We start from the raw sequence: 18,535 nt of genomic DNA, 5'->3' as shown, positions 1-18,535 counted from the left end.
TGGTATGTTCAACGGGCACGATTAATTATAGCAAACTACTAAGGAAATGAAAAACGCGACACTTTCACTACAATATCGTAACGAAGATTTCCCATGACAGACAGTATTCAAACCAGTCATCTGAAGAGAAGACCAATTACAAAATTTGATCATTACGAGTATTGTTAATCATGGAAAATAGTGGTTTGTTCAAATTCCGCCATGCTATAGTGCTATAGTATAGTGCTTAATATTAAAGTATCTGTTATTTGACAATACTTGATATTAAATAGCATATCGTGGAACAAAGTGAATTGTTCAAATTCTGCTATATGCAATAGCAACGCTATAGTTGCTTTTTGACACACTAATCATTATGCCACAAGCTAAATCATACCAAGTTTTAACATCATTATTACCAGTGAAGAGCCCTCCATAAAACCTAGCTGGAAATATAACTCAGCGAAACAGCAGCGATGATCATCGCCTGACCAATTTCTAAGAAACCAATCCAGGAGAGTAAAAACCAACAAACTTGGACACTAAATGGCTAGGAATGATGCAAGTTAGACCCAACATAAGCTCTGAAGCACCGACACGTGTCCGACACCGACAAAAGTTATTACATTGAATTATATAAGTTTTTCAAATTATTATCCATGTTGACGCGTCAGTGTCCGTGTCCGGTGTCCGTGCTTCATAAACATAAGTAAGCATGACACATCATACTTTTTTCTATTATCCATGTTTTACAAACACATTTCACTTTTCCTACTTTTTTCAATCATGTTTTACTTTGCATTGCCAAACATAGAACAAATCTTGTCTACCAAACGCTACCTAAACTATTCTAAAAATACAATCAAGAATTCAAGATATAGTGTGATGTTTACTAGATATTCTAACAACGTTTATATGCTAACTTAGTAAACAAAACAATGAGATGAAAGGAAAAGTTGAGAAAAATCCAAACATTATATAATTTCAGCAAATCTACTCAATTGTACAAACCTCGAGATATTTTTATGTAATGCTATCAGGAGGAATAACACCGTTCTTTCCTCCAGATTCAACAACCATGTTGCACAATGTTACTTCAACACTAAGGGATCTGTTTCAATGTACACAGACACCTCTAAGAATAAATGTTAAACCAATAGTCAATCGACTATTGGTTGTAGCTTAGTTTACGCTTTAAATTTAAATTTTAACGAAAATATTGCTCAATTGAAAACCTTCCTGGATGCAAAGGGATATGCACACATTTAAGATGTGACTATAGTGAAAACCTTCCTTGTTTTACATAGTGAATTACAGAAGTAATCAACTATGGAGAAATTACATAAGTTTGTTCTCAGAATACGATCAAGAATATTTTCCAATCAAATAAGTCATTTATGGCTAAAAGCAGTTGGCTAAGAATTTGTTCAGTTAGTAAATATTTATATACAGAATCTTAAAGTTATGATGGAAAAGGAGCAATAGTGGTTAAATTTATGTTTTAAAACATTGTGAATGTGAGCTGCACTTTATATTCATTGTTTATGCAAACAAATGATGACAAGAAGCTAGCTGCAGAGAAAGGGAAAGGAGCCAGAAGGTACTTCATTGTTTTTCAAATAACTCGTTAAACTAATCGAACCTCTCCTGGCCTACAATGACCTTCCTGAGCAAGAGCAATGTGACAAACACCTTTGTAATATGGATTTACTGATTAACAATCCATGTCCAAGGATGTTATGCATATTAAATACTCTTTATGAATTGAAACAGCCAAATCTAGATTGGAGAAATCATAATATCATAAAAGTATTTGATATTTTGCTCATGGCAGAAATCTCTGAGTATGTGTACATTGCGATTGGCACGTTCATCACTTGTGAATATATAGTGGTTAGGGATTATTACAACCTTTTCAAAATTCCAAACCTTCAAAAGAGCAATACTGTCAGGAAATCACAAAACTTGGGCCTCAACATGAAGAGAATGACAGTTTACCAACCCTACAAAGACTACAATCCTCCTATGAATCACATGATTATAAGAATTAAATTCACGATAATTTTCTTTACAGCTACATTTTTTAAGCAAAAGCATCGCAATAGTAAAAGTGATTCTGACTAGGTTGGTTCCATAAACACTGAAAATCATCCGCAACACGGAAAAATCTCATTGATAATAAAGAGAAAACAAAAAGCACGGGGGGCTCATAAACTCGACTCATGAGAGCTCAACAATATCTATAAGAAGGCAAACCAGATCTATTTCGGAAGAAATTTTCAAATATAAAATTGGGGAGGGAATCTTACAAGACTAGTGCAGTTATAAAATAACCCTGAGAGACAAGCCTATCCAATTTGTATAAACATGAGAAAGAAAAATGTTTATTTGATTCACTAAAACTAAACAAATACTGCACCTATTCCTCAGCCTACGGGGGGAAAACTGTTCTACTATTGAAAGCTTGAATAACCAGCTGGGAATCACATTCCAGACAAACAGTGTGTCAACTTTGTCAAACATGGCTCCAGTCAGCTCAGCTTGAATGGCACTCGCCTATGTTGGCAGAGAAGGAATAAAAGCATCAATATCTTCAAAAACTACCACCAATGGTAGCAAGACCAGGACAGCCCTAACTACACCATTAGTGTTACACTTCACCATATAGCTCCTAGGAGTTGAATTTTAGTAGTTAGGCTTTGAATTTGAAGAATGTGATGTTTTGGAGTTGTGAATAGATAACTTCATATCATTTATTTGGAATGTTTAATGGAATTTTGTGTATAGAGACAAAATTTATTAGTTTTTGTTGTTTGTAAAACAGCTTAGCTGAGTTATTTAAGGACTTGAATTGAAGGAAGAGCCATAATTTGAAGTTTGGTGGTCAAGCCATCCACACATATGTTGTTAAAACCATACATGATATATGATGTCATTGTCTTATTTAGTGTAAAAAAACAGATATTGACGTCGAAGCAATTATAATAAATCTGGCAAGCTCGCAAAATATAGGGCAAACAATTTAAACAAAAAGTCAATCTAAAATTTGGATTATCCAAACATAGTATAGATCAACATATCCAAAAGAAATCACAATTATCCATGTCACAATCCAAAACTAACATTGTCTTAATCAATAATTGCAGAAACTGTAAAACTGTCACAAATAGATAGTAATAAAACATGCAGAAACTGTAAAATTGTCTCGAAGTAGATAGTAACAAAACATATAAAAGCAGCTAGTAACATGACATCATAATTTCACCAAAGCTCTCCTTCTCTTTTCCTTTTCCTGATCCATCATCCAATAACTTGCAGCCTTTGACATTACTTCATTGAACACCATATTGTTACTAGAATGCACCAAATGAAGTTTAAGTTTCAACCTAGTAGCTGTGACAACCTGGAAAAAATAGTAAGAATTATAAATTCTTCCATGCCAGTTATAAAGGATAACTTGTAAATAAATAAGATACTGACATGAAATAAACTTACATTGATATTTTGATAATCACTTCTGAATGCACATTCAATCATCTATTTAGCAACCAACACACTCCACAATCATTTCTGTCGAAAATTGAAGTACATTAGTGACACCGACAACAACCATAAATTAAAAATAGTAATAAACAAAGTATAATGAATGAGAATTTCAATCCATTGCGCTTTGTTGGAAGGGAACTTGGTTGAATTGTACAAAAGTTTGATATTGAATTGGATGAGTTCACATCACCAATAGATTCATTATTCAATATTTCCTCAATAAAAATAGCCTGCAATAAATTACAAACCTTAGTAATATAAGCATAATAATAAGTTATAAAGTAAATAGAATGTAGGATACACACAACTTCAAAACCATACGACGTCTTAGGTAATTTCTTTCAGGACAAGACAAGGAGTCTAACCACATCAACTTTCTTTCTAAAATATCGACGACCATGAGATACCAGTGCACCCCTTGATCGTTAACTGGAATGAAAATCTTTAAGAATTCAAAAAACATAATTCAGTTGATGCTTTAATTTTGATGTGGCAATTATCATTTAATCATAATCACATAAAACGACCATCAAAATTAAAGCATCAACTGAATTATGTTTTTTGAATTCTTACATATTTTCATTCCTGTTAACGATCAAGGGGTGCACTGGTATCTCATGGTCGTCGATATTTTAGAAAGAAAGTTGGTGCTGTTAGACTCCTTGCCTTGTCGTGAAAGAAATTACCTAAAACGTCATATGATTTTGAAGCTATCCTACATTCTATTTACTTTATAACTTATTATTATGCTTATATTACAAAGGTTTGTAATTTATTGCAAGCTATTTTTATTGAGGAAATATTGAATAATGAATCTATTGGTGATGTGAACTCATCCAATTCAATATCAAACTTCTGTATAATTCAACCAAGTTCCCTTACAACACAACGCAATGGATCGAATTCTCATTCATTAAACTTTGTTTATTTCTATTTTTAATTTATGATTGTTGTCGGTGTCACTAAGGTATTTCAATTTTCCACAGAAATGATTGTGAAGTGTGGGTTGCCAAATGGATGATTGAATGTGCATTCATAAGTGATTATCAAAATATCACTTATAACTAGCATGTAAGTTTATTTCATGTTACTATCTTATTTATTTCACAAGTTATCCTTTATAACTAGCATGGAAGAATTTATAATTTTTACTTTTTTTTTTCCAGGTTGTCACAGCCACGGATGAAACTTGCAGTTCATTTGGGGCATTCTAGGAACAATATGTTGTTCAATAAAGTATTGTCAAAGGCTGCAGGTTATTGGATGAATCAAGAAAAGAGAATGAGAGCTTTGGTCAAAGTTTGATGAATTATGATGCCATGTTACTAGGTGCTTTTATATGTTTTGTTACTATCTACTTCAAAACAATTTTACAGTTTCTGCATGTTTTGTTACTATCTACTTCGTGACAGTTTTACGGTTTCAACAATTATTGATTAAGACAATATGTTGATTTTGGATTGTGACATGGATAATTCATTATAATTGCTTCGAGGTCAATATCAGTTATTTTACACTAAAACACTAAATAAGACAATGACAATATATGCCTTAAAAAAAAAAAAAAAAGACAATGACAACATATATCATGTATGGTTTTAACAACATACCTCTATCTGATATCAATGTGTGGATGGCTTGACCACCAAACTTCAAATTATGGCTCTCTTCCTTCAATTCAAGTCCTTAAATAACTCAGCTAAGCTGTTTCACATACAACACAAAATTTCATTAAACTTTTCCAAATAAACGATATAAAGTTACTATTCACAACTCCAAAACATTACATTTTTCAAATTCAAAGCCTAACTAATCAATTTTTTTTATTTTATTTTTGAATCAGCAAATATTATTAACTACTAACAAACATGAAAGATGCTAACAGAAGAACAATTATAAGTCAAGATTTTTTTTTTTTGAAGGAAATTATAAGTCAAGAATAAAAATAAAAATAAAAATAGTTTAATATTTATGATGTTCTTTATTTTGCAAAAAGAATTATAATGTTTATATTTCTAAATTGTGGAGGAACTCAAATATGGATCTTGATCATAAAAATTACTACCACTAATCTTCAGCATTTTCATTATGAAATGAAGGATAATTCTAAGGTGCTAAAAAAAGATATAGCATATATACTAATATATCTTACCCCAACAATACATCTTGACCATCTTTAAGTGCAGAATCACCTCTCAATGTTACTCTTTGGCTATTAGGCAAAACACATGAACGTTAACCCTAAAAAAACAACAAACTTTTTGTAAGTGCTGTTGCATAATCAGCGGAAGAAACAACAAAAGATAATGAAAATCAACACATTGCTTAGTGATATTTAAAGATCAAAACAAAAGAACACAGTATGTTTCTTTTGGTTACAAGGAGACTATGTTTTGGTATTCAGATTTTAGACACTAATTTAGAGCTTAATAAGCGGTTATATATTACTAATCTGATTCACCAAATAATTAGGAATATTAGTATTAATTGTACCATCTTGAAAATTAAATATTAATTAATTAATAAATGGAGAAAGTAATAAAACATCTGATTTACCAAATAATTAGAAATATTAATATTAATTATATTATCCTGGAAATTAAATTTTAACTAATACATGGAAGAAATAGTAAAGGAATTTTTTTCTTCCTAAAATCAGAATATAATACTCCTTCGTCTCTTAATACAAGCTCATGTTTTTGTAAAAAAAGAAAAGAAAAAAAAGCTCCAATTGATCCTAAGGCTATTTAGAGGTTGGGGGATGTTGTAGATCGAGTTTAGAAAAGTACCTTTTAATGCGCCTCAATGATAAAATAGTCCAGTTCACCTGTTTGATTACGTAAATAATCGTTTGAGAAATAACACCTTCAAATATGGTGCTAAGACAACACTTTAATACTGAAACTAATATGGTATACCGAATAGGGACTATGATCTTAAAATATTATTTATTCTAAAGAGACAAATAATTGAAGTGACTATGCTGTTAAGACCATTCTTAGTTCCGAAAGGACAATAAACCGAAAAGGAACTATGGTCTTAAGAACACTCTTAATTCCGAAGGAACATAAGGAGTAGAAAAAGAAGAATGACTCGTTAACACAAGTCGAAGGAGGGAGAAGAGAGGAAAAACATAGGAAACATCAACTATAAATTTCGGTGTATCGAATGTACTGTGTGAGCTCTCTATTTATAGAGAAAGTTCACAACTAATAAGTGAGAAACTTTGGGAACAAGTAATTCACATATTAGTTCTAATACAAAAATATCTCAAATTGTGTATCAAAATATATCTTATTGAGTACAAAAATATATTATTTAGTACAAAAATATATCATTGAGTATTAAAATATTCAAGATCATGCACTAAAATATATTAGATTGCCTATCAAAATATTTCAGATTGTATTCCAAAAAATTCTAGATTGCGTTCCAAAATATTTTAGCAAAACTTAGGATTAAGAAAACACTTTCTAATAATGATTAAATTAATTAGGGTTAATGGTGCTTTACCCCCTGTAAAATATTTTTTTTTATTTATCCCCCTGTAAAAGTTTTTTTTTTTTTTCCAGAATACCCCCTAATAGGCCATACAAAAGTAAAAAATTTTGTAAAAAAAAATAAAAATTCGTTTTTGTTTGGCCTATTAGGGGGGAATTCTGGAAAAAAAATATTTTACAGGGGAAATAAAAAAAAATATTTTATAGGAGGTAAACCTGAAAATGACCTATATTACAGGGGGATAAAACACTATTAACCCAATTAATTATTTAATTTATCATTTACAAATAATAAAATATATATCAATATCTTTTTTTTTTAAGTGCTTACTTCGTTTACATAATTATGTACCCCTATTAGAGGTACACCCCCTATATAAACACTACCAACGTTTCCTGCAAAAAAAAAAAAATACTAATGTTTGATTCCCTCCGATGTGGAACTTCAACTTTTTTCAATTCACACAACACTTGTTCTACCTAAGATAGAAATTTGTGTCTAATCTTTTAACTCAATTTTCACACATGTTCCATCAGGGCAATAGTTGTGGTTAAAATACGAGGGAGAAGAAAGAGATGTAATTCAAGAATTGATAAACATAATATTGAGGGAGGAAAGAGGTGTCAAAAAACATGGTAGTTTGATTTTGTTGGGGATGATGAAGTTGGGTGACGTGTGGTTAAAGAGAGATTTTAAGTTAGTGCTCGGGGGCAACAAAAAGATGGAAATTTAGAAATTGATTCGTTTTGAAAAACCTGATATTTTGTGTATTGAGCATTTTGTTTGTCAAATGGTTTTAACTTTTAAACTTGAAAGAGAAATCATTAGTTACAATAGTGATAATTACATAAGAATATCATTTCAATTTTTCTATTTCTATAAACACTTGTTAGAAAAGTTATCCAAACCCATAAACCTTTGTTTATCGTTGCTTTTCAAGAACTGATGGTGTATGATTGATGATCACTTACTAAGTATAGATCATATGACAATTAAAGATGAACAAGGAAATAAAGTACCATAAAATACTCATATAATACTAAAGTAACTACTATTGATTTAGTCACTACAACTCAACCAATTCATTAACAGTCACAATTTCTCCACTTAAAAGAAATACCAATGGAGTTGTAAAACTTTAATAGCTTAAGTTCTAAGTTTGGCTAGAGAATACAAAACTAACCAATGTATACAATACAATACAATACAATACAAAATGGATAATATAGCTTACTGCAAGAACTCTCTTGGATCAGTAACATAACCGGTCAATGCAGATGCTGCAGCTGTATACGGAGAAGCCAAATATATTTCACCTTCCCTGTGTCCCATTCGCCCTGGAAAGTTTCTATTTGTGGTTGAAACACAAACCTGCACAACCAACCCATCAGCAATGGAAGTAATTCAGATGCTCAATGTCACCACTTAAATAGAAAGCATATAAATGCAATCAGCAGTCATTTGTCAAGTAATTCACAAGCAGAACATTCTCAACTAGTTAGACATTAAGAAGGGCACCACAACTCTCATTTTTTACAAAGAAATGGTTGGTTTCAGTTGCTGTTATTTTTCTTGCCGAACGGCTCAATTAGGGTGTGTGATGATTTTTCACTGAAATTTATCAAACCAATTCGTTGTGATTGTCATCTGAAATAGGTTGGCACCACAACCACAAAAAAGCCAACAGCACACCAAAAATATATTAAAAGATGCTGGGAAAGAAGCAGGGAACTTGCCTGAGGTTCATTCATGCGGGCATAAGTATCTTTCGGGCCACCCAAACAAGCACCACAACTAGGACTAGCAGGTGTGTCACAACCAGCTTCTTCAAATATCTGCGAGCAAGTCTTACCACCGGATCCAGGGACAGGAAGACTATACACGTCCATCCAAACCTGAAGTTCCATTAATAGAGCATTAGAAAATATTCATCTACCATAGTTTACCATGAAAATTTATTAATAGATGTAAATCAACTGGTACAAAGATATATGAACATGAAGTTTTTTGCAGACCTTCTGTGTTGCAGGGACAAGAAATGTGGGAACTTTGACCTTTTTACCCTGCAAATACAGATATCATGTTATTCATTAGCGGGAATAGTTGTACGATTTATACCAGACATTGGCACAAAAAATCCATAAGCATAGGAAAAATTTCAAGTCCAACTCCAACATCTTTTTTCGGCGCTGTTGATGGCAGAAGGCAAAAATATGGCAGAAAGCCTAATATCCACCATATAAACACGCCATTGGGGCCCATGGTGCTACCATAGAAGGCATCCCTTCACAAGTTGCCTATGGAGGTTATCGAAAAATCCACCACGCCATTCCGCCGTGGCAGCGCCATGGCCACCAATTGAAAATACTGCTTTTTTCAAATATAATATCATAGAAGATATGCAATAGGAAAATATGATGCATACTGATGCTAGAAAAACTTTTGCAGCAGCCATGAAATCTTCTGTTTTTCCACCTGTACAAGATCCTATGTATACTCTGTTAATTTTCACATCCTTGCACTCTCTTGCCAAAGCACGGTTATCTGGTGAATGAGGCTGCAGCATTGAAGTAATTATATTAGTTGAGGAACATAGTGACTGCGTCAGACAGTAACAACATATTACTCAAAGGAAATGCAATCAAAGGACCAACCTTGGCAACCAGTGGCTCCAATTTAGAAACATCAAATCTATACTCAGAAAGAAATCTAGATTCCAACAAAAAAACAGTATTAGTAACGAATAAAACTGATTACCAATGAATACTAATATTTCCGTTGTCATATCTAGTTTTTCTCCTGTATAAAATATCAAACACTGGTTTTCCTTTACGTTGTTAATTTACAAGAGATGCATGCTAAATATAATTGTGAGAAAACAGATGATGTACACATAAGCTCAGTTCGATAAATTAAGCTCATATGCAACATGGGAATTCAATGAAGTTATTATAACTTGAACTACCAGCCATAAAGCCCCCTTTTTAAGATGTTATTTGATTGATGATGATAAAATAAGTGTGACACAAATAGTAATTATGCTCCCATAGGGTCTTCTTACAATGATAAATATTTGTTGCATTGTTTTCTATTAACAGAATGGCATTTATAAACCACTGCTTGCTCATCAAATTTATCAAGTTAACAAATTAAATTTATCAATTCAAAGTGATGGATTGAGCATTAGATATTCCTAAACACTGAATATAAAGGGGGAAAAGAAAAAGAAATTGAAAACTTTATCTACCTTGCTTGCTGGTCACTATATACTGGTTCATATGGCACAGATGTCTTGCCCTAAAAATAAAATGGAAACAACATTAAAAGCAGTGCCGAGTAGGACATGAACGCAATATGCAAAAGGGAAAGCAACATTCAAGGGAAATTGGACATACAGCAGTACAGCACCATGTCAATACAGAAAAACTTAATGAGATGCCATGTTCAGCAGGCAAGATTAATTATAGCAAACCAATAATAAGAAAAACATGAAACTTTCGCCACATTACATAATAACAAAGATTACACATGATAGACAGAGAACTAACTGCTAAACTAAAGAGCCAAACAATTACATAAGTTGATCATTATGCCATTGTGGTAGAGCCCTGTTTGGATTGGCTTGATTTGAACACTTGCGACACTGTTTAGGTGAACTATTCTATACAATCAAGAATTTATGAGATATTTACTAGATATTCTAACACTCAAGTTTTAACCTCATTATTACTAGTGAATAGTCGACAATAACATACATATTTAAGTGCGCTCTACAAAACCTAGCTGAAAATATAACTCAGCGAGACAGTTGTGATGATCATCAGCCTGACCAAATTCTAGGCAAGCAATCAAGCGAAGTAAAAAACCATCACTTCTCCAAAACGAAGCATTTAAAAGCTTCAAAGAGCAAGAAAACATAAGAGACCAGAGGACCAATAAATTTGGAAACTTAAAGGTTTACAGATAGTGCGAGTTGTATTGTAGCAAACATCAGAACATCGGTAGCTAATGAGAAGAGAAGTCACTACTGGTATCATTCATATGTGAGAAATCACCACTACAGTGGTAGTCTAAGGAAAGAGAAGTCGCCACTAGTTTGTTACTTTGAACGGAACATGTGCCTCTGGTTTTCTCAATGGGTGAAGTTGAATTGTATTCTATTAATTATGAGCGTGTATAACATGCTGTTGGTATAGGTAACATATGTGCGTGAGGCTGGATTAGTGTTGTTGATCACTGATTGTGGAAAATAGCAGTTTGTTCAAATTTCATTATGCAGCAGAGCTTTAGCGCCACCATATTTGACAACATTTGTACTAAATAATGTATAGTAGAACAATAGTGATTTGTTCAAAATCCACTACGCTAGAACAATAGGGATTTGTAGAACAGTGGTGGTGGGGTCAGCCCACAATTGTGACGGTGGAAAGAATGAGGATTTCTTGCTTTCCCACACACCCTAGATAAATAAGATGTGGCAATCTACGATTGTAGCCACAGAAAGAAAAGGTCTCGAGAAACTGAGGGCAAATGGATGAGAAGAGACCAAATAGAGATATCTCTGCTCTCTGGACACACCCTCAAACACAAAATTACAAAGCTTATCAGATTTTCGCAGGTAGCACATGGTGGCATGTTGAAGCTAAAGTGGTGGTGCAATTTCAGGCCCTCTCAATAATTTGATTGTCTAGAACTAGTCTTTAGTCACCAGTACACATTCCCGCAAAACAGGTTTGTGAGATGAGGATTGCCCTCACTTATAAACATATGTTCAAGCCATCCCTCATGCAATGTGAGATTCTTTCACACACCCCCTCACGCCCAACACTATTGGGCTTGGTGGGTGGATATAAATGGTGGGTGGCCCGATAGCGGAAACCTGATAGCAGATGGCTCAAGGGATCTTGAAGGAGGTGTTGAGCCGAACACAAACCCGGCTTGTTAGACTCTTTAACAGTTTATAAAGGTAGGGAGTGAATGTAGTCGGTACTTTATGACTCCTAATTCATATCAATAAGGAAACATGTCACAAAAAATACAATGAAGTAATCACTAAAAAGAGTTCAACTAAGATACTCTAAAGTAGGGCTGAGCAGAAACCGTCGACCCGCTCGAAACCCGATAGAGAAATAACATGATCAATAGGATTCAAATGGTTTGCGGGTTAACAGTTCAGGTTTTTCAGTCTTGCATGGGTACTAATGAGCAGAAACCGTCGACCCGCTCGAAACCCGATAGAGAAATAACATGATCAATAGGATTCAAATGGTTTGCGGGTTAACAGTTCAGGTTTTTCAGTCTTGCATGGGTACTAATGGCAATGGGCGGGTGCGGTTTTCAGAATTTATTTTGTAGAAATCCAAGCCCGACCGAACACTGACATATTTTGTACACTGTTTTACACTACCTTATTTAATGACAGCATTTTGACGTCAAAAGAAGTATGACAAACGCTTAGAAAAAGCAAACCTATAGTTTCATACCCGTCATTGAGACCCACAAAAGCACATGGCATAAATTCTTAAATAATTAAAAATTAATTTCTGTACCAACCAGTATTCCTGAATTTCAATTATTATTATATTTAGTAAATAAAAAAGCAACTTTTTGGTCTTCTAGAGTCATGTAGAGAATACAAAATCCCGTCTCTACTAAGTTACATTCTTCTGCGATAAAACTCCAAGTTGCCACCATCAAAATATATCTCCCAACCCATATAAGAGAAATGTCAATGTTTAGCACTGACATTGGTCCTTACTGTGAAACTCTGCAGAGACTGCAAGGGAGTTAATCCATTCCACCATCTTTTTAAAGCTTTCACATTTTTTTTTTGTAAAAGAATCCAAAGAGACACATTTTGTGAGGTCCTTATCCGCCCCAATCCAACCGCTCACCTGTCTAACCCGAGACCCGCCCAAACAAGCTTGTATGCGGTCCAAACCGGATCTTCAAATGAACCTCTCAGTTTTATTTGGTATGACGAATTCGAGCCGGAACCCATCCGATGCTCTACCCTACTCTAATGTAGCGTTTGCATGAGGAAAAATGGAAAGGACCAACCTGATTTGTAATGCTCTCTTTGGTTCCACCCTTCTTGATGGAACCATCATGTACCACTTTCCTACCTTTCCTACCATTTCTATTATGTTTTACTTTTTATTGCACCAAGCACAGAATACAGTCCACATTTCTATTTCTGTCCCTTACTATATACGGAACGCTACCTAAACCATTCTTAAATACAATCAAGAATTCAAGGTATTATCATAATATATGATACTTACTAGATGTTCCAACAAAGTTTATTGCGAACTTCAAAATAAAACAATGAAATGAAGTTCAAGTAAAATTCAAACAATATAATTTCAGTGCAGATACTCAATTGAACAAACCTCAAGATATTTATATGTAATGCTATCAGGAGGAATAACACCATTCTTTCCTCCAGCTTCAACAACCATGTTGCACAATGTCATTCGTTCTTCCATCTATCCAAAAGGGACAAGTTATCAAAACAACAAAAATAAAATAGAGATCAGAAATTGAAGAAACATTGAGAGTTACATTACGACATAGCATAACATCTTCACTTATCATACTTACGTTTAGGCTTTCAACAGTTGAGCCAACGAACTCCATTGATTTGTAAGTTGCACCAGCCACACTTATTTCACCAATAATCTGTAAGGTAAATGATTCACTCATGTAAGAGTGTAATCTCCATATTGCTAGTATATGCAAACAAGCTAACTACAATCCAGGACACTTACTTGCAGAATCAAATCTTTGGCAAGCAAATAATTCGGCATTTCTCCATCCATTACAAATCTCAAAGTTGGAGGCACCTGCATTAATATGGGATATAAGATAAATAAAAAGGTATTTTTCCACTTTTAGTTTTCGTCCAAAAGCTTCAAGAAATCCTTAATTTCTGATTATCTATTTCGTCCAACATTATCTCCAATTCTTTTCCCATATAATAACACAATTGTTGTTTAAGAGTAAAGCGGGAATTTGCAACAGATGAGATCACACCCCGAGTTATTCAAGTCAAGATGTTATTTTGTCAAAGTTGCTGCCAATCTTGTTCCATTGTTACGATCTACGTACATATAAATTATGGTAACAAAAATGCCCTGCATTTTGATATCATTAGGGGACTGTTTCAATGTACGTGGAACCCTCTAAGGCATTGATGTTTAACTTAGACTAGACAGCAATCTAGTCGATAAATTCAGTCACTAGACCAATAGTCCAATGACTACTGGTTGTAGCTAAGTTTCCACTTTAAAATTAAATCATAATGAACCTTTTGCACCATTGAAAACCTTCCTAGTTGCAAAGGTTATGCATAAATTTAAGATGTAACTATACTAATTCTTTCTTTTGTATTGTTGACATCAGTTAATCTACTTTATTTCCTTGGATACCTCTCACAAAAAGCCCATGTATCAGTTGGATGTGATGAACACATTTCTCCATGATGACTTACAATGATGTTGCTCAGAAGGCAATCAAGAACATTTGTCGATCAAACAAGTAATTTTATGGCTCAAAGCTGTTGCTTAGGAGCTTGTTCAGTAAATTTGTCTATGTAATGTAATCTTAGAGTTCTTATGGAAAAGGAGCAAGAGTGGTTATATTACTGTTTAAAAACATTCTGAATGAAAGCTACACTTTTTATTGATTGTTTATGCAAACCATTGTTCACAGGAAGCTAGGTTATACTTTTTAAACCAGGCTATGCTGATAAAGTAAAGTACAATAGTGGCCCTGAAAGTAAAAAATATCATGATATAGGAACGCTGAACAACGGCATCCTAGAACTTAGTGAAACATAAAATTACCTTAAGCAAAAGCTTCCCTGCACCCAACACAAAACCAGCATCAGTATTACCAATCCCTGTTGCAAATTGACCAAATGCTCCAGCAGTACAAGTGTGAGAATCAGTGCCCAAGAGAACCTAATTAGCAAAACATAAATCAAATTCTATCTTAACAAATGAACAATACTTCATTGTTCTTTCAAATAACTTGTTAAACTAATCGAACCTCTCCTGGCCTGCAATGACCTTCCTGAGCAAGAGCAATGTGACAAACACCTTTGTAATCTGGATTCACCTGCATTAATATTCAATGTCCAAGAATATCATTCATATTACAACACTCTTTATGCATTGAAACAGCCAAATCTATATTGAAAAATCATAAGAATGCATACCTTTGTTTTGAAAAAAAAAATAAAATAAGAATGCATACCTTGAAATTACTAAGATCTTTAATATCATAAAAGTACTTGATATCTTGCTCATGGCAGAAATCTCTGAGTATGTCAACATTGCGATTCGCACGTTCATCGCTTGTGAATATATAGTGGTCAGGTATTATTACAACCTTTTCACGATCCCAAACCTTCAAAGGAACAACACAGTCAAGAAATCACAAAACTTAGATTTCAGCATTATAGCATATACGGAGAATAACAGCAGCAAACGTAGCGAAACTACAATCCTCCTATGAATCACATGATTTATAATCCACAATAATTTTTTTTTATAGCTACTAGATACATGGTTGTATACCAAAAATAACTTTCAAGGTAAAAGAAACAACCATATATGTCAGGGACATAAACTGCAAAACTAAACATGATTTTTTTTTTTTTTTGAAGTCATTCCTAGAAAATGTATATCCCTTCTGAGTAAATCAGAAAGCTAGCACATCTCACATTACTGCCAAATTGTCAAAACTCTCTAAAGTGTTGTTAAATTGCAGCACTATAGTACTATAGCATAATGGAATTTGAACAAATTAATTGCAATTGTTCCGCGATAGGCCAATTGGTACAAAATGTTGTCAAATAGTGGTTATAGCGGCGCAATGGCACTGCTTTGCAGCTAAATTTGAACAAATCGTTGTTCTCTGTGACAACACTAATCATAGCTATCTAGTAGAAATCACATACTCAACTAGGATAAACATCAATTATGACTCTAATCCTATTATCTTCAACAATTCACAATTCAATCCTTCACCAAATTACCTAACCAATCTCTACAATTCCAGTAAAATCCATTTCCACATACATCAACCAACCACAACAAATCAACAAGTTCCAAAACTAAGACATACAAATCATAACTACCTTAGCATCCTGACCAAACTCCTTCTTAAAAATCCCAATAGAACCAGGACCACAAACATCATGAGTCATCAAAACATCAACATCAACCCAAATATTATCCCCAGGTGTAACATGCCCCTTCTCAGAAGCTTTCGCCATTATCTTCTCAGTCATAGTCATAGCTGTCTTCACCTAAAAATCCCATCAAACAAAAAACACTAAATCACCAACCAAAACTCAAAAAAAACATCACAAATCCAAAAGGGTATCCAAGAAAACAAACTGATCCAGTTGAAGAAGGTTGACGCTGTGTCTGTTGAGGTGCAGCAACAGAACAAGTGATTCTCTTTGAAGCATGTTTGTGACATCGTTGAGAAGATGGTGATGAGAAAGCAGAGAGAGACAGATCCTTCTGAAAATGAAAATAAGTGTAAAGTTAAGGCTTTTGGGCAAAAGGGTAATGAAAAAACAAGTTTTTTGGGGAAAATGAGAATTTGAAAGTACCTTGGTGTGGAAGAAGGAGGTGGAAGGAACAAGAGAGGAAGCCATTGATTGATTGATTGATGTTTGTGTGTGTGGCGGCTGTTGTTGTAGTTTTCTGAGATTTTGTTTGATTTATGTTTTTATTTTATTGTTATTCTCTGAACTGTGATTGTTTTTGACCCAATGTTTCATTTTCATTTGCTTCTCTTCTCCATTTTCTATGTGAGATTTAATTTTTGTATCTATGTGTAAAATTACACATGTATACATATAAGTATTGTCCATACATTTGATAAAAGTTTAATCGTTGTGGTTTGATAGTTCAAAATAATTTTGTATCCGTAATCAATCAAAACATATTGATTTGCAACTTAAATTAAAAACATTAATTGTACGAATTATCATATTGTACGGACTCTAAAAAAAATGATTTGTTTAAAGAATATGAGTTTGAACCAAACAATTTATTGTGAGATTTTATTTATTTTTCGATCGAACCCCTAAATTTGAATTCACTCTTAAACATGCAACAAGTTGCACGTAGAGGTACTCAATTCACAAATTAAGGTGGCAACTCCTATTTTTATTGAAAAAGGTTAAACTCCAAGCATTTTGGTGGTTTAAATCATATTATGCTATTTTTTATTTGGGTTAATAGTGCTTTTCACCCCTGTAAAATTTTCGGTTTGATTTGCATCCTTGTAAAAAAAACTTTCCAGAAAACACCCCTCCCCTATCCAACTCAGCAAATTTGTTTACGTGGCGCTGATTTGACATTTTTTTTCATTTTTTATTATTTTTAAGGGAGCTTCTACGGTACACCTCATAAATTGAGGTGTACCGATACTTGCTTCATAAATTTATAAATTAATGATCATTTTATGAAATAAGTTGTTATTTGTCATTATTTATATTTTAGAAAACACCATCTCATGAGAAAAAAAAACATCATTTCATTGTTTTTATGAATTATATTAAATTTTTAACATTTTCTCATAAAAAATAATCAATATTCTTCATTATGAGCAATAAAAATTCAAAAAAAGTAAATTTTATTTCATCGACGCTTTTGGTAAATATGATTTAATTAATTATTATAATTGTCAATGATAGAAAATAATTATTTCTTCTTCAAAAAACAATCAATTTAATTATTAATTTACTGTTTGGTGTTCCGGTACACTCAAAATGTTAGGTCTACCATAGAACTTGCCTATTTTTAATTGGCCACGTGTAAAAAAATATTTCCACATCATATTTGACTTTTAAAATATTTGAAAATAAATTTAAAAAAAATCATAAAAATATTCAGTTTTTTTTTCCAAAAATTTAAAAAATCGAAAAATAATTTTAAAAAAATTCAAAAAAATATTAAGATTTTTTCCGAAATATAAAAAAACAGAAAAATAGAAAAAAAAAAATTAGATTTTTTTTTACAAAAATTAGAAAAAAAAAACTATTAAGATTTTTTTCGATTAAAAAGATTTTTAAAAAATTATGGAATTTAATTTTCAAAATACAAAAAAAGTAAATTTTCAAAATTAAAAAAAGGTCAGATTTTTAAAAAAAATTTAATTTTTAAAAATCTGGATACAAATTTAGAGGGTTTTAAAAAAGTCGTGGAAATTCCATTTTTCCTAGAATTAAGCTTTTCCTTAGTGGAGGTAGAAATCATAAATCTTATATTTGTGGAATGAAATAATTTTTTTTCCAATACTTTATTAAAATTGTGGAAAAAAAATTTCGAATTAAAAATCTGAATTTTTTCTATATTTGTATGTAGATTTTTAAAAAAATCTGACCTCTTTTGTAATTTTGAAAATTAAATTCCAGAATTTTTTAAAATATTTTCAATTTAAAAAAAAATATGATTATATTTTCTGATTTTTTCTAATTTTTTAA

At 32.6% G+C, this 18,535-nt stretch overlaps 1 protein-coding gene across 1 annotated transcript; it reads right to left on the bottom strand.

Annotated features, from left to right (window-relative positions):
• Positions 1-8,037: 8,037 nt before the first annotated feature.
• Positions 8,038-16,840, bottom strand: LOC11434985 (3-isopropylmalate dehydratase large subunit, chloroplastic). The gene is made up of 15 exons (XM_003590142.3): positions 16,655-16,840; positions 16,434-16,562; positions 16,172-16,342; positions 15,286-15,438; positions 15,079-15,147; positions 14,874-14,990; positions 13,797-13,871; positions 13,630-13,707; positions 13,419-13,514; positions 10,274-10,323; positions 9,681-9,735; positions 9,452-9,583; positions 9,042-9,089; positions 8,763-8,921; positions 8,038-8,397 (listed from the first exon to the last, which is right to left on the bottom strand). Exons 1-15 carry the CDS (start codon positions 16,697-16,699, stop codon positions 8,257-8,259), a joined length of 1,518 nt encoding a protein of 505 aa, XP_003590190.1. The 5' UTR covers positions 16,700-16,840; the 3' UTR covers positions 8,038-8,256.
• Between the last annotated feature and the right edge of the window lie 1,695 nt (positions 16,841-18,535).

This window comes from Medicago truncatula, chromosome 1, assembly GCF_003473485.1.
Source record: "Medicago truncatula cultivar Jemalong A17 chromosome 1, MtrunA17r5.0-ANR, whole genome shotgun sequence".
NCBI lineage: Eukaryota > Viridiplantae > Streptophyta > Magnoliopsida > Fabales > Fabaceae > Medicago > Medicago truncatula.
Note: the sequence above shows the minus strand (reverse complement) of the source record. Positions and strands in the feature narration are given on the sequence as shown.

Bases quoted from the DNA above. Each gene is read 5' to 3' on its own strand.
- LOC11434985 (XM_003590142.3), bottom strand. From the start codon at position 16,699: ATGGCTTCCTCTCTTGTTCCTTCCACCTCCTTCTTCCACACCAAG. The intron at 16,563-16,654 runs GTACTTTCAAAT...TTTCATTTTCAG, and splicing joins CCTCCTTCTTCCACACCAAG to AAGGATCTGTCTCTCTCTGC. The intron at 14,991-15,078 runs GTTCGATTAGTT...TTTGCTAATTAG, and splicing joins GTCATTGCAGGCCAGGAGAG to GTTCTCTTGGGCACTGATTC.